The 16,791-nt window shown below is 44.3% G+C and overlaps 2 protein-coding genes across 7 annotated transcripts; one reads left to right on the forward strand and one right to left on the reverse strand.

Moving 5' to 3' along the window:
• Positions 1-422: 422 nt before the first annotated feature.
• mvk (mevalonate kinase) lies at positions 423-10,161 on the reverse strand. Of its 6 annotated transcripts, none has more exons than XM_042337809.1 (11): positions 10,097-10,161; positions 8,899-8,991; positions 8,287-8,434; positions 7,575-7,722; positions 6,994-7,149; positions 6,161-6,264; positions 4,277-4,322; positions 3,728-3,818; positions 3,218-3,337; positions 2,483-2,636; positions 423-1,414 (listed from the first exon to the last, which is right to left on the reverse strand). In XM_042337809.1, exons 2-11 carry the CDS (start codon positions 8,974-8,976, stop codon positions 1,251-1,253), a joined length of 1,209 nt encoding a protein of 402 aa, XP_042193743.1. In that variant the 5' UTR covers positions 8,977-8,991; positions 10,097-10,161; the 3' UTR covers positions 423-1,250. The 6 variants fall into 6 exon arrangements, with proteins under 6 accessions (XP_042193743.1, XP_042193741.1, XP_042193742.1 ...); XM_042337807.1 differs by having other exon boundaries at positions 10,085-10,161; XM_042337808.1 differs by having other exon boundaries at positions 10,071-10,161.
• A 342-nt stretch (positions 10,162-10,503) lies between these two features.
• On the forward strand, positions 10,504-15,017 carry mmab (metabolism of cobalamin associated B). The gene is made up of 8 exons (XM_042337525.1): positions 10,504-10,689; positions 11,781-11,936; positions 12,180-12,237; positions 12,800-12,872; positions 13,202-13,299; positions 13,547-13,611; positions 13,996-14,055; positions 14,415-15,017. The coding sequence occupies exons 1-8, from the start codon at positions 10,583-10,585 to the stop codon at positions 14,497-14,499; spliced, it is 702 nt and encodes a 233-aa protein (XP_042193459.1). The 5' UTR covers positions 10,504-10,582; the 3' UTR covers positions 14,500-15,017.
• The last annotated feature ends 1,774 nt before the right edge of the window (positions 15,018-16,791 follow it).

Below are 16,791 nucleotides of genomic sequence, written 5' to 3' on the forward strand. Positions count from 1 at the left end.
TGATTTCACGTCAGGAGGAGCACTTCACAGGATATACTGTAAAATGTACTGTGAAATGTAAACGCAGCAGCCAATTTTCGCACAACAGTGGACTACAAGCAGCCCAAAAGCGAAAGACCAAGTTTATTTGGGGATTGTTGGCCAGGAAACTGGGAGAAACTTTTTACAAATAGTTCCATGGGATCTTTAACATCCACCTGAACAGGCAGATAGGACTTCGGTCCCATTCGAAAGACAGCACCTCCATCGATGCAGCACACTCCCAGCACTTCACTGAAATGTCAACTTAAGTGATACGAGTTCAGAGTCTCAATGTGGGGCTTGAATTCACAAACCTTCTGACTCAAAACGCGAGAGTGTTAACTCAGTCAGCCTGACACACAACTTTACTTCCGAAGAAGCGTCAAGGACTAAGCAAAGACAGGTTATAATCTAGTTTATTATTAGGATTATAAAAGGATAAAAAACCAATCCACAACAATTCTTTGATTTAAAGTATATATCACAGCACTTACTAGGGCTCACTCTTTATTAATAATAATCTTTGCATTTAATTCAGAGCTTTATAACATCCAAGCTTTTCAAAGTTTTATGTAAAGTGTAGTGACTGTGAATTTGTAGGTCAACATTGCAGTCAATTTGTGCACAGCAATGCCCTACAAATAGCCCCAAATTGAATGACCAGTAATTTTTGTGAGTTATTTACTGATTTTGTTGGACCGGACCCCACTGAAATGAACAATATATATTTTCTGTTAGTAGAACCAACTTCCATTAAAAAGTCAAAGTTGATGCAGTGAATGAATTGCATAATTTCAGCATAGTGAAATTATAAATAAATAAATCTTGGTTGCTTGATCCGAATGAGTTTAAAATGTATATCTGCAGAACACAGTGCAAATTCAGCCCAGTGTGCAAATGAAGACCCCTCATAATAATAATCTTTGCATTTCATGAAACACCTTATCATTGTTGAGACATCTCAAAGCGCTTCACAGAATACATCAGCCTGTGTATCAGTCCTGTCCTGCATTCATTCTCCTTCTCACCTCTTTCCTCTCACCCACCCCCTGGAAAAATAAATGTCACAATTCTCGTAGTGAAATGCAGCGTACAGATATATTACAGACAAAGGCAAATGGCAAGTGCTCCTTAGGGAAGGGAGAAAGGATGATCAAATCTCTGGAACACTGACAGAAACCTGGGATGTGCCAAGTGTGCAAATGGTTAACGTGGTAACATTTGTCTCTTCACTGGCAGTCAGTCAGTCGCGTCAGTAGTTGAGACACGTCCCTTTGCAAGGAGGAAGGTGAATGCAGGGACACCCCATGCCCGCCGATATTAGTTTCCCAGCAATCATACCCCATGTCATTTAGGGCCCGTTTAGATGCCTCCACCACTGAAGGACTTGTATCTGAAACACAAATCAGCGAGACATATAAAGTGACTCAACCATGACGGCAATCGAACAGGATTCAATTTTACAGCTTTATCCGCACAGTGAGATTTCAGCTCCATCAATGACAATCCAATCTGCTGCGGTATGTTCATTCCAAATGTCCCTGTCTCTCCGTTTACTCATAGGGCAGCCAGCCCGTCGCAAGTATACCATAGGGTGCAATGTGCCACGTGACGCTAACTTTAGTGCAATTTGATGAGCACTTACAACGGGAAAGTCCCTTTATGTGCACACATCGTCAAAGCGCATTACATTTACCCACGTGGAGAACATTACTGCTATTGTACAGCAATTGATCGCAGCATTTTGATTAGCTGAATACTGCCCGGCTTGACAGAATTGTACTTTGCAATTAAGAATACTGCACTGACACCGAGTGGGTCGCACTGGTACTGTATCCAATTTCCATTTTTAAACTGCAAGTTTCGCAATAATCACAAGAGTTCCCAAAACACGAGTGTAAATGTGCCTCCCATTCCCTCCACCCCACGCCCCCCTTTTTTCAGGGGGCTTGTTTTGCCTCGAGTCATAACCTTTTCTCTTTGACGCAGTTGAAATTTCTGATCAGGATCAAGAACACACAGGATAAGGAATTAAGACATAACATAGCTAAAGAACTCCACAAATGGCGATAAGAAACATCTCTCTGCAAAGCAGCAGTTTAACACTGAATGGTTACAGGCTCCAGACAATCTCAAAAATAATGAGTAAAGCCATTTTTATATAAACCATGAAACGCAACCGCAGGACACTTCTCGTGCCAAACATGAACACTCCCCAACTCTTAACGGTGAGAACACAGGTCAAATCTCATCAGCACAGCTTTGACTGAAACCTTGAGGTGAAAGGACACTTTTCTTGACCATGATTAAGTCGGTGAATTTCCTCCTCACTACTTTTGTTCTGCCTGTTTGAGAAGTTCTAACTTAAAGTTACACTGGGAGGAATGAGGAAGCAGTATGGATTCTGCTTTGATCAAAATTTACAAAAGTCACTGTTTTCCACCCAGGCCCTGACGCCTACCTGGTCTGAGCAGCGTTATTCCACATCCACCACCACCTGCTCCGGTCAGCTTGCTGTGTAGGCTGTGCAATGCAGTCGCCTGGCAGAGCCGGTCCAAAGAAGAATGACCCACGCCGATCACATTCAGGTGATGCTGGTTAATGTCAATCAGTTCCTATAAAAACAAACGTACAGAAAGTCCAGAGGATTAAAAGTGAAATAAATTGACAAAAAACAGACTTTATTCAACTTGCTTTAGCTAGATATGCGAATCTCAAGACATACCTCTTTAACAGTGCCTTCAACCATCTTTCCTTTCCCTTTCCCACCCCCCTTTCAGATCTCGCCCCTAGTTCAGGGGTGCTGCCAGGACAGGACTGTTAAGCCCCTTGGGATATCCTCCTGATGTGAAACACAGCGGCCATCTGCACACAGCAGTGTCCCAGAAATAGTCATGGATTGAGTGGGCAATTTTTTTTAAGGGATTATTACCCCGGAAAGCAATCCACCAATCGACTAACAACTGGGTTCCTACTTACTGGCTCCTTGGTAAACAGAGGTGTGTGGTGTAAGGAAACATGTTTAATGTTTCGCCTCAGACCCTGGTCCTCTCACTTGCGAGACAAGTGCATTAACCACTCTGCTACGAGACTCCACAATATCTGAGAGCTCAGCTAGATTGTACACACTGTAAAACGACTGCACTCTGCTCTAATACAGAAACCCTTTCCAGACTACTTCTGTGGTAAAGATTACCTCCAGCACTGCGTAGGACTCCTCTGTAGAATCTCCAGCTACTATAGCAGCCAGAGTGCGTTCGCACTCACATGAAATGGCATCGATAGAATTCAGGATGGGTCCGATTATACTTGGGAACTAAGAAAAGCAAAACATTAGTCATCCTTGTCTTATTATTTGTACTGTAATTCAGAGAGAAGGCAAATGACCAGATCTAGAGATTTTTTGCAGAATTGAAGCCATTCTAACCTTGGGGAATTTAGTTCAATCTAAAAGGACTTTGAGATTAATTCAACTAAAGGCTAGTGTAAATATTTGATGATAGCTCATTCTAAACTCATCTCCACTCCCCCGAGGAAACAATCCCAGACTTTGAACTGAACACTGGAGGTGCGTAGACACAGTCTTGACCAGCTAGTCAGTTCAGCAGGAGGCAAGAGCAAGTGGACATGTTAGGAGGAAAAAGTGTCTGAAGATACAAGACTAGTGTATTTTGCTGTGGCAAAGCTCATTTAAAGAAAAACTAACCTTATTCAGTTTGTCCTTCACTCCTGCTACCAGTGTTTTTGTACTTCTTGGGACCTTTGTGTTAGTAAGCAGTATTCTTAGGGTGGGTATTCTGTAATAGAGCAGGGAACATATTAATTTAAATACACAAAAATTCTTGCAGTGTCATTTACCCAATTGATTTACTGAAAGGTCATTTAAACACTGCACTATCTTCTCAGTTCAAACAGACTATTCTATCAGCTTCAATTTTATTATTTTACATTTCTAGCTTGTTTTCTTAGCATAGGGAGAATTTTGATTAAGGCAAGACATTCCCTTTAAGAATGTCTGTGATGCACAAAGGTCTCACAAGTCGGGACGATGGGTGTGAGAAGCAGGACAGATCTTAAAGGGTCAGTATTCATGAAAAGGTGCTCGGCAAACAAATCTCCCCAAATTTAAAAAAAATTACATTGATCGTTATGGAACTTGGACATTGCAGGATTGTTACCAAAGTCCTGTCTTATTGTACGAGCAGAGCTGTAGAGTTGATCTTTAAAGTTAATAAAGATGTGGCCAAACAGATACCTGTTTAAAGGCATAATTTTGCCGGCGTGATACTTCAGTGCTCCCCCTAAACACAGAAAAATACACAATCAATCCACTTTACAGTATATCCTGTGAAGCGCTTTGAGACGTCTCGACGACGTGATAGAGCACAATACCAGATGCAAAGATTATTAATAATAAAAAATAAAGACATCAGAATGACACGAACAATACATTTCTCAAACTCAAGACTCACTCTCTTCCGGTTACACATCTATCAAGAACCTTTTTACCTGAATAATTAAGAACCTAAAACAAAAACCTGTAAATAATTTGCAAGGATGACGGCATTGTCTGACTACACTCCATATTCCAGTTTTGTTCTGGGAACCCAATAATCTGGGGCACAGTAAAACTACAGGGAAAACTGCCAAAGTGTCAACCTTTGCTCTGCAGATTCCATCTGTCCCATGACAATTTAAATAAAAAGTCAGAAAATGAAACCTTACATATAAAAGCGATGAGGCTTCAACTATGAGGAGCTGCAAACGAGGATAAATAGGAGATAAATAAACAAGATTGTCAGTCATGCAACCAAAGAGTTGACAAGCTTGCTGCCCTGTAGGCGGAGTGCTATATAGATGGAAAAATTGTTGCTGTCATGTTGATTCTGCTTTCCCCCGTAATACTGGATGTCAATATTTCTACAAGTCAGTTTTTCTCCAATTAATTTTTAAGCATCCATCATTACATCGATGAAACTGATTTTCTCTGATGGCCCAGCATAAAGCCATGCAGAATACACGGTGTCCACAAAGTCTTGTACTGAATACAATTAAGTACTTCTAAGTACAATTATCATCATTCTTCCACATGTTTCAATTGTTGGTCAGTGTATTGTAGATAAAAAACATGGGGGTAACAGGACTTTGTGGCCACCATGTGGAAGGGCGTAGATTCAAAACCTGGTCTGTGGTTGAATTCATTGGTCTCAGTTTGCCTGGGTTAGGGAGACAGGAGAGTTAAAGAAATCAGTCAGAGCTCCTGCTCCCCAGTGAACATCAGGCAAGGACAGTAATACCCCTGCAGTCAAATAACCTGCCAACACTCATTGTCAAAACTTATATATGAAGAATAGCCACTTATGCAAGACAGTGGAGTTTGTGAAACCGTAACCAACGAGAGTCAGTACCTTTACGAGAGAAAGGATAGGAGAAAAACTGACAAGGACATTTCTTATTGAAATGGATCACTGGTTGGCGAGATTCTCCCTTTAACCTGGTGCAGATATTGCTCAGGTCTCATGTTGGGTAAGGAATAGGAAGGGAACAACTCCCATGTATTTAAAATTTAATTTGTACGTTACTGGAAGTCTTCAGTCAGAGACAAATCCTTCTATTAAATAATTAAAGTAGATTACTCACCTGAAATTGAGTAGACCATCAATATATGCATGACCCAAGCATTAACTGGTTGATATATAGGAGACTGACAGGAATGCAACATTCAGTATGTCAAGGAATGACAATAAAATCTGCTGTATTTAATGGGTTCAAGGCAAGTACTTTAGCTTGTGATGGGTAGATGTGATTAGAATTGAGTAACATCAGTCATGAGGTTTCAGATTTGAACCACTCTTCCTGTTAACCCTGTTCCACTCATTAAGTGTCCTCTGGGCAAATAAAAACTTCCTAGTATCTGTCCCAAAGTTGCTCCTTGCAACATGTCCTCTTGTTCTACTCTTTTGTTGCATCTTAAACTATTGCTCTGGGTTGACTTTTTCAATCCCCTTTAAAACGTTAGACACTTCTATAAGGTCTCCTCTGAGCCATCCTCTCTCAAGATTAAGTGTAAGGGAGTTGTAGGACAATTTTACATGCACATTTGCACACACACATAACAAACACACACAATGAAACTTACCCCAAGTTCCAACAGCATTATCCACCCCTGAAGGGTTGCCGTGGATTAGCTTCTCTCCCTGAAAGGCCCACTTATTGATCAGTTCCAGTTCGTCCTCAGCCCATCTGACATAGGGGTGATGGGAGGAAAGATAAGAGGTAAACACAGCTGTTATGAGCATAATTCGAAACCAGCACTAAACTGTTGGAACGTGGTATCAATTCGGGTCTACCTCCACCATCTAGACAGCATCAGCATTCAATTAAAAGCAACATGATGGGATATGATCTAATTGTTACAACCACTGCCCAATGAAAATAAAGTTAGTGGCTAGCACTGCTTGTTTTTAAGTGGCCAAATGTACTGATCTCTGAACAGAGGTCTCCCTGGGGCCGAGATTATGCTATTAACGCTCAGCCCATGTAAACCTACCTTTTTGTAGCTGCACTGAGACAAGAATGTAAAATTCAGAATTCTAATTCAATATTCAGACTAAAATTTTCCAATCAAAAATGTTCCAAACTAATGAAATGATGGCAGCTGAGCGTGATGAGCGTAAGGGTTGGTATTGATTTTGTTTTGTGCTGGGAATAGTAATAATCCTTGCATTTGATATAGTGCTTTATCATGTCTTCGAGACGTCTCAAAAGCGCTTCACAGAATATAACAACAACCAACAACACTGTAAAGTGAATTGACTGCATATATTTTTGTGGGCGAAACAGGCATATATATTCACAGGATAGTTTGCTGAATGCAGCGTTCGACAAGAGTGGCCAACTGAGCCAGGCTTATACATAAAATTTTAGTTGACACATAAATCTGATGTGTGCCTCAAAAGGGTCTCTACTCACCTGACTGTGCCGTTTTCCTCCGGAACAGGGCAGGCAATGGACTCATTAGCAGTCAGCAGGGCTGCTGCCAGGCACACTGAATACGCAGCGCTTGATCCCAACCCAGCTCCTGTGGGCAGTTCAGACCAAACCAGAATTTCCATGCTTGGTAGCTGCCTGCAATTTATAAAGAAGTGATTATAAAGACCTTTTTCATTCCGAGGACTGTTGGAAAAGGCGTCCACACGTCAAAAAAAATCAACACTGCAAAACAGCTCCCACCCATGGTCTCTATCTAGTGAGCCTTACTGAAATGTGCACTTGTATGGTTGTCAAGCCCCAGATAAAATTGGTCATCACTTCACCGTTGTCATACATTTTATGCTCAACCATGATGCCTACCACCCCTAGAGTCAAATATCACATTAACACTCACTAACCAGGCTCACATGGGAAGAATTGTTTGGTGAGAAAATTCAGGGAGGATGGTTCGAAGGTGAAAGATGATAATATTCTGGTCTCTCTCCAACAGCTGGCACTTGAGCAGTAAACTCCCTTCAACTGAGTCTCTCATAGGGTTAAGATTTAATGGTACACAATACCTGGAGCTGGCTGAGATAGCACCATATAAATAGAGGAAACAGAGGATTGCGAGGCTCCTGGTGTCCACACAACCATCTGGAATTCCTGCAAACTGTCGCAGTTTATCCACCTGCTCCTGACTTGCAGCCTTTGGATTCAGGACATCGGCTATGAAACAAGAAACAATCAGGACATTTCTTTAGCACATTTCGTAAAATATCTAAACATCCAAACGTGGTAACCTGACCATATGCATTTGCAAACTGTCAGTTCTGACCATTAATAACGCAATCTGAGAAAAAGAGCAGTCAATTCACTTTACAGTATATTCTGTGATGAGTACGATATGCAACTGTACAGTCCTGTATCGTAGTGGTTAGAGCACTGGCCTCACAAGAGAGATTACCCGGGTTCGATTCCCAGGAGGGGCGAAATCCTAGGCAAGTTTCCTAACTCCACATGCTTCTGTTTACCTAGCATGAGGTAGGAACCTGGTTGTTAGTTGATTAGTGGTTCGCTTTCCGGGGGTAATAATCCCTTATAAAAAATTTGGTCACTCAATCCACAATTGTTTGTGGGACACTGCTATGTGCAAATTGGTTGCTGCATTTCAGCCACAAAATATTTATACACTTTACAATATATTTCATGTGAAGCGCTTTGAAACTTCTCAACGATTTAATAAGTTTCTATATCAAATGCAAGGATTATTATTAATTTACTATATCTTACCATCAATTGTTGTGAGCAGGAACTGGAGGGCAGCTGATTCCCAGCTCAGGCAGGTGTCAATATTTGGTAGATTTATTTGTACCCTTCCGTTAGAGCACAGACCTATCTGAAGATAGGTTCTCAGGTTTAGGCTGACTGCGAGCGCCACCTATACAAAAAGCAAAGCATTACCACATTAAAAACCCTGGGATTTCAGAAGAGAATTGCTTCAGAGTACAACAACAACTTGCACTTATAGAGCGCCCTCCACGCAGGGTAGCGTCTCAGAGCGCTTAACAGTGGCGGAACCTGACTCCGAGCCGGGGGGAGCATGGAGGTGGCCGAACAGGAAAGGTTTCAGGCGGGACTTGAAAGAGGGGAGAGAATACAACCTGACTTTTCACCAACCCTTACACAGTAAACTCCCGATAACTTGTGGCTCCAAATATCTTCCCACACTCATTGTTAAAGTTCTAACATGCGTAATGGAAAGTTGGCGAAGTGTCAGAATTTGAACGCAACTACAGTACAGGACCATCAAAATAAAATGAAAAAGTAGTCCTCTCTGTAACAGGGTCAAGAATTGAGTGGGACCCTTTGCGTGATGCTTTCTACAAAGCCATTGTAACTCACCTTTCCGTGAACCACTGCGTGCTCTCCGTGCAGAATAACCTTCCCTGGTGCGGACACTATCAACGTCTTGTCCGTCATAGTAAAATCTGAATTCTGAAATGGATGATTGACAAGGTATCAAGTTCATCAGCTCACACCGCCCGCTCCGAACTTCACACCACCTACCCGATCCCATGCCCTCCCTCTCCCTTAATAATAGGGAAGGGGAGATTCTCTCTCCCCTTCTGTCCTGCCCAACGATCCACCAAACCAAACTGGTCACTCTCTTCATGGCTGTTTGTGGAGGCATTGCCGTGCGCAAATTGGGCTGCCCCCTCTCCCCGACCCCAGCTCGGGTCCGAAAGGCTGTTCTCTGTCCAGCGCCTTGGGACGTCCTCCCGACACGAAAGGCGCTATACACATGTAATCTTGTTGTTGGTGTTGTTGGCGCGTTTCGCCCACAAAATACTCAAGTGAATCCAATTCCCTTCGCAGTACATTCTTTGAGACGTCGCAACAACAACAACTAAATGGCACACGTACACAGCGCCCGTCACGTTGGGAGGACATCTCAAAATTCTCTGACCCGAGCTGGGGGTCGGGGGGGAGGTGGGGGTCGGGGAGGTTGGAGAGCAGGTGGGGGTGGGGCGCGGGTGGGGGGTAAGAGGGAGATCGAAAGTACGGTCAACTTATCAACGATGCGATCAGGCGCTACATCAAATGCGATGGTCATTACATCGACACCGCACACTCCATATAGTCATATAAAACAATACCAATACTATGTTACTGTCAGTACTGTGTGATGTAAATACTGTATGTCACTCCCTCAAAAATACCCAAACCCCCTCCCCCTCACCTCACACCCTCAGAAGCCACCTCACCCGCCTCTCTCTCTCTCTCTCTCTCTCCCTCACCCTCTGTCACCCTCTCTCTCTCCCTCACCCTCTGTCACTCACTCTCTCTCTCTCTCCTTCACCCTCTGTCACTCTCTCTCTCTCTCCCTCACCCTCTGTCACTCTCTCTCTCTCTCCCTCACCCTCTGTCACTCTCTCGCTCTCCTTCACCCTCTGTCACTCACTCTCTCTCTCCTTCACCCTCTGTCACTCTCTCTCTCTCTCCCTCTGTCACTCTCCCTCTCTCTCTCTCTCCCTCAGTCTCCCTCCCTTACCCTCTCTCTCTCTCTCCCTCACCCTCAGCGTCTCACCCTCGCTCGGACCTGATGCCAGAACCTTCCTCTCCCCGGGGTTCAGAGCGGGGCGGCACCTGACCCCACCCCCCACCACCGCCCGTCAGCCAACCAATCGGAGTGCGGGCTACAGCCGCCAATCAAACCAACTCCCCGCGTCGACCAATCAGTCGGGGGGGGGGCGGGGCGGGTGGAGTCACGCCCTGTGACCAATCAGTCGGGGGGCGGGGCTTGGTGGAGTCACGCACGCCCTGCGACCAATCAGGCGGCGGGGAGGGCGGGGGGGGTTCTTCGCCAATCAACCAATGGCGGGAGCGCCCCGCCCTGCCGACCAATCAGAGGCAGGCGCGCACGATGAGCAGCGGACCAATGGCGAGGCTGAGCTGACCTGAGGCCGGCCAATGGGACGGCGGGTTGCGCGGCGCGCGGAGGGGGCGGGGCGAGGGTGGCGCGAGGGGGTTTGACCGTTGGTGAAGCCGAGCGCGAGGCTCGCGGTGCGCTGCGGTGGTGGGAGTCATGCCCCTGAGCTGCGCGCGCCGCCTGGCCGCCCGGCTCCTCAGCTCCCGCCGCCCGGTGGGCCGTCCGCTGGGCCTCCGCGCCTACTGTGAGGAGGAGGCCGGGGGGTAGGTTGTCGGGAGGGGGGAGGGAGGGGGAGGCGCTGCTACTGCGCGTGTCGCACAGCCTTTTGGGGGTGGGGGGGCAGTGTTGTCAAGATTGGGGCGGGTTTTTATTATTAATAATCATAATAATACGACTAATAACCGTCGTCGTTAATCCCGGCGTTGGCCGCAGCGCCTCACCGCCGCGTCGCCGGCGGCCAAAGCGTAGCCACGTTACCCCCCCCTCCCTCCCTCCCCACCACCACCCCCCTCAGTCTGTCCGGCCGTCACCCCCCCCCCCACACACACGCACGCGCACAAACGGTCGTGGGTCGAAGCGACCGACTTATAATATAATAATAATAATAATAATCCTTGCATTTGATATAGCGCTTTTCACGTCGGGAGGACGTCCCAAAGCGCTTCACAGAACACTGTAAAGTGAATTGACTGTATATTTGTGGGCGAACGCAGCAGCCAATTGCGCACAGCAATGTCCCACAAACAGTCGTGGATTGAAAATGACCAATTTATTATTGTTTGTGGTTTTGGAGGATTATTATTAGGCTCTGTGTGGAGTAAGGAAACTTGCCCGAGGTTTCGCCCTCTGCCTGGAATTGAACTCAGGTCTCTCACTTGCAAAGCGAGTGCTCTAACCACTGAGCTACAGGACTCCACATCATCATCATCATCATTATTATTATTATCGTCGATTACATTTTTTTTCCCCCCGGAAGGGATTCTTACCGTCCGCCCCGGAAAAGCGGTCGGGCCGCTCGCCCGACTGCTGGCGAACGGAGGCGTTATCGCGCGGGCGCGCCTTTTTCTTGCGGAGGAAGGAAATTTGCCGAAGGTTTCGCCCGCCCTGTACCGCCCGGGAATCGAACCCTTGCTTTGCGAGGGGAGCGCTCCGAGCGCTACGCTCCTGGGACTCCGTGTTCATTGGCACGATTCCTAAATCGGCCGCTACAGGCGGGCAGTGCCACAACACTGGACGCTCGTGTTGATTTCTGGCAGAACCTCCTCTGGAACTCCGTCCCCCAAATCCCTATAAGCTCTACCCGCGCATCACTACTGCTGGGGAAGGCTAACGAGCTGCACCACGTCTTTTGCAGCTCCGATGCCAGAAAAAGAAAATCTAAGACGCCGAAGATTTACACAAAAACCGGAGACAAAGGCTTTTCCAGCACATTCACGGGCGAACGCAGACCGAAAGATGACCCGGTCTTTGAAGCTTTGGGCACTACGGATGAATTAACCTCTGCCATCGGGTAAAAAGCTCCAACGCTCAGTGTTGCTACACGTAAACGAGCCATTTGCAGAGGCTTGAGTTGCTCTGAGCTCTGCATTGATTTTCCATGTACACATCTTGAAGAGCGTTAATGGAGATCAAAACCTTTGATATTACTAACGGTTGCCTTGAGCTGCTGTCTTTGTAATGCGGCTTTGTAATCAAGCCCCGTCAGGTTGTCCATCCTTGGCTGTTTGTCACAAGTTTTGTTTGCCTCTTTCAGATTGGCAAGAGAGTTTGCTCTGGAAAAGGGTCACACATTTGTGGAGGAACTTGACAAGGTACTCTCTCCTCAGTTACTACAGTGCTTGAAACCTCTCAGCAATTTTACAGATAAATGCATCCGTTTGGGGGGTTGACGTTGCCAACAGTATTCAAGGTCACCAGTGGTATCCGATCAGCAAAACGTACTCTTTATCTAAGCAAAACTGATACATATTTATTACGTAATGATTAATTTTCAGGCCACTTAATACAAAGTTACGTGGAGTCCTGTAGTGTAGTGGTTAGTGCACTCACCTCACAAGCGAGAGGAGCTGGTTTTGATTCCCGAGCAGGGCAAAACCTTAGGCAAGTTTCCTTAATCCACAAGCCTGTTTAAACTCCGTTCATCTTTCCCCTTTGAAACTTGAGCCTGTGACCCATACTTGCAGACCTTCTTGACTTTGCAATTATCCCCTCAATCTTATCTTCACTATGTTGAAATAAAATCCCAGCTGTCTCGTAGCTCGTGTGGGTATTGATTTGCTTTCATGTATCTCAACCCTATCTCTGGAGGGAGAATCGCAGCCTCCCTCACTTGCTGATTACAGTCCCCTAAGCTTGGTTTGGTTTGTTTGACAGATCCAATGTGTGTTGCAAGATGTCGCTTCCAACGTGGCAACCCCCATCTCCTCTGCACGTGACAGCCACCTCAGTAAGGGAATTTTCAATGAACCTCTGCTTTAGAAGTTGTTTAAAGTTTTCTCTTGGACCCACTATCTTCTGTTTTCCTTTCCCCTAATGGTAAATACCATTCCTTTTTGTAAACAAGTGCTGTCAATACACAAGAGCAGTGTAGGTTTACTCAACTTTCATAACCTCCTCTCTCATCTTCAACCAGAGGTGCCCTTTAGGTACAAAAACAACACTCCAAAAAGCTCATTATTTAAGATGTTTCATGTCGCTCAATTAGAATAATTAATTTGCCGGTATAAACATTATCAGTAAATGTCTTTAATTCTCTTTGTCCGTGTGCTTCATTAGAAAGGACGACATTCAGTGAAAAGCCAGTGATGGAGCTGGAGGAGTGGATTGATCGATACACACAGCAACTCCCCCCTCTTACAAACTTCATCTTACCGGTATGTACATGCACTGCAGAAGCGCAAATCTGGCAGTAACTATCCACTGTATTGTGCAGATGACCCTTCAGGGCAATACATAGTTCTGCAATAAAAGTGCCTTACAAGCCAACTCCTGGCTTTGACACAACAACAGGCGTTTGTGGAATGCACATCTTGGACGATACGAGTTCCAAGTCCTGATGGATGATAGCTTTGATGGATGCCAGTATTATTCCTAATCTGGTATTTTTCCTTGGTTTTGCAGTCGGGAGGAAGGAGCAGTGCGGCTTTGCACCTGGCCCGGGCGATTTGCCGCAGAGCAGAGAGGAGGTAAGGTCAGGCACGTGTGGAAAAAGTGCTTCCTGATTTAATTCCTAAATTCCCAGCTCGAATTTTAAGATTGTTCTGGATTCCCCTAACAGAGGAAATAGTTTCTCTGTATCTACCGTTATCAATTAAATAAAATATTGAGGTGAATGGTACATTATACACTGCTAATAAAAGTAAACCATGCCATCCTCTGAATTGTCACATAATTCTCACTAAGCTTTGTATGTTTGGTACATTTCTAAGTATAAGCTTAGAGTCAGTGCCTAACATTTACCAGCCAGAGGAGAATAAAATGTTCTATTTCCCAGCCTTTAGAGATTTTCCCTCCTTCGAGGGAAGGCTGTTTTCTGGGGTTAGAAATAATCATTTTCTTTTCTTCTACAGTGTGTGTCCCATTGTGCAAGCAGGAGAAACGGACCCTAATACTGCAAAATATCTCAACAGGTAAGTGGATCCTGTGCTGTGCTGTAACCAAAGCAGATAATGTGTTGTATTATTGGGGGGAAAATGGTCACTCAATCCATAATTGTTTGTGGGACACCGCTGTTCGTAGTTGGCTGCCAGGTTTCACCTACAAAGTAGTCAATCCACTTTACAATATATTCTGTGAAGAGTTTTAAGAAGTCTCAATTACAAGAGAAGGTGTTGTATCAAATGAAACGATTATTATTATTATTGACTGGAATGGAGTTTGGAGGATTAGACTGAGTTGAGGTGTGATGCCCTCACTCGCTAACCTCTACGTCCCCTGTCTGCGATCGAAATCCATTGCAACTGTTCTCAGGCTTCTTTGCTGTCTGCAGGCTGAGCGACTTCCTGTTCACAGTGGCCCGGTACGCTGCTGAAAAGGAGGGCAATAAAGAACAAGTCTACAGGAGGACGGAGTAGGATCACTGATGCTTTCAGTAAAAAGACTGGGAGACCTAGTGAAATCCAATACGCAGTGGATGTAAGTTACACGAAACATCTTAAAATACTGAGCTTTTTGTACCTAAAGGACATCTCTGGTTGAAGGTCATACACAGCTGATCACTGCTGCGCTGTGTGAACAAGATCAATCAATGTTGTTTATTGTATGGAATAATGGGCATCTTGGAGCTATCGCAAGTAGGAACAGAAACCATAGGCCTTAAAACAACCATGGAACTAACTTTCAAGCTGTCGTCTGCAGTTCTGAAAGGTTCTTATATCACCCTGGTTTTATGCCCCGTGCCTCGCGAGGATATCCTTGTGTTTCTGTATGGAAAGTCTGCAAAAGAATTATGTTGCCAAATCAGCAAAAATACTTATTTAAAAAAAACGAATTTGTAACACAGCACTGTGGAGTCATTTGGGAAAATGGGAATTTTAAAAATGTTTTATTATGTGTATTGATTAACTAAAATAAAGTAGATGCTGCAAGTGTTCTTTCCACTCAACATTCTGTGAAATTGAATTGTGTGTATTTAATACGTATGAATCACAAGCTGCTCTTTCAAATTTAAGTCCACTGGAAGTTCCATTAAGAAATTCCTCATCTGAAACACATTTCAAGTAATTCCTCGCTTGGAGTGACTTCCAAGCAGTGAGTGGGACAATTTCAGCTGATATAGTTTCACTTTGTATTCATTCCTAGCTTCATTCTGTAATGTGGAGTCCCGTAGCTTAATAGTTAGCGCGCTCGCCTCATTCCTGGGTGGGGTGAAACCTTAGGCAACTTTCCTTACTCCATGCACTCCTCTGATTCCCTAGCAGTAAGTAGAAACCCAGTTATTAGTCGATTGGCAGATCCCTTTCCTGGAGTAATAATTCCTCCCCAAAAAGATATTTTGCACACAATATATTCAATTCATTTCACGGTGTATTCTGTGAAGACTTTTGAGACATCTCAATGATGTGATAAGGCACTGTAGCAGATAAAAAATGCCACCTTTGTCTACATCATTCATTACACTTATTACAAGTAATATTGCATGAAGCACTTTTGATATACAGTACTTTGATGTATTAAGGTAGATTATCAATTACAAACATCATTATTCAGAATATAATTTCTGCTTTAATCCAAATCTGCCAGTGGGTGCTAATTAGATCAGGCAATGCAAAACCTGGATGAATGAATTTCCATTCAGGAAGAGGCAAAGCACAATTTGTATGGAAATTTTATTTTTCCATGTTGTTAATAGCTACGACATGGGCCACAGAACCCAGATCTCCTCTAATACCATTCCATTAATTTGCACAGAAACCATCACCTGATTTTAGGCATTAACTAAATAGTGTCATTCAAACCGAGATTGGAAATGTATACTTGACTAAACCCAATTTCATGGTAATGGACTGGATAAATTCCTCAAACATTAGAGAGGCCTGAACAGATTCCTTATTAAGTCACCCCTGTCCTTTTGCAACAGCTCTAGTGCCTGTGGCAATATTAAATAACTTTTTTAACATTACATAAGAATCGTCTTGAATAGTGATCAGTTTAATGGAAAAAGGTTGGGTCAAAGCAGCAGGTGATAGTGCATGTTTTTTTCCCCTCTTCCCATGAGTTGTCACTTTGTTAAAAATATGAGTTAGAACAGGAGGATTTCAAATTTGATTATTCTATACAACAGGTTTGTAATCGATGTAATAGACGGCCCTCCTCACCTATCACACTATTAAAGGACTACAAAGAAAATAATAATCCTTGCATTTGATTTAGCACCCTCCACACTGGGAGGATATCTGATTAGAGTGCTTCCTTCAAAGGGTGTATTTTTCAGCCAAATGCACAGGCTAGATCTGAGCAGGTTACAAGAAGCAAAAAAAGCACAGGCAATGCAGATGGATCTAATATTTTTGGAGTTAAAAAAATACCGTAGAGTTAACATTAGAATGTATTTATACCTCATCTTTCTGAATCCTGTTGATTCAAGCTCCCAGCAATCCTTACCTGTGATAAGAAAGTCAAGCATGTGCTGCCCCAGCTGCAGTTTAATGAAGGCTGTGAGTTTTCAATGCAAAACGATGTTGTAGGGTCTGCCTGCACATATATCCTGTGGAATACAACACGTACAGTATCTCTGGATAATTCATCACACCAAAGGAAAAGGGCTCAGGGTCATTATCAGGAGTGGGGAGTTAGGCCTGAGTCCTCCTATGCCACAAGGGAGGGCACTGTGAGTTGTGCAGTTGCCTAGTGGAGGTAGGAAGCAC

Source organism: Callorhinchus milii, unplaced genomic scaffold (genome assembly GCF_018977255.1).
Source record: "Callorhinchus milii isolate IMCB2004 unplaced genomic scaffold, IMCB_Cmil_1.0 Scaffold8, whole genome shotgun sequence".
NCBI lineage: Eukaryota > Metazoa > Chordata > Chondrichthyes > Chimaeriformes > Callorhinchidae > Callorhinchus > Callorhinchus milii.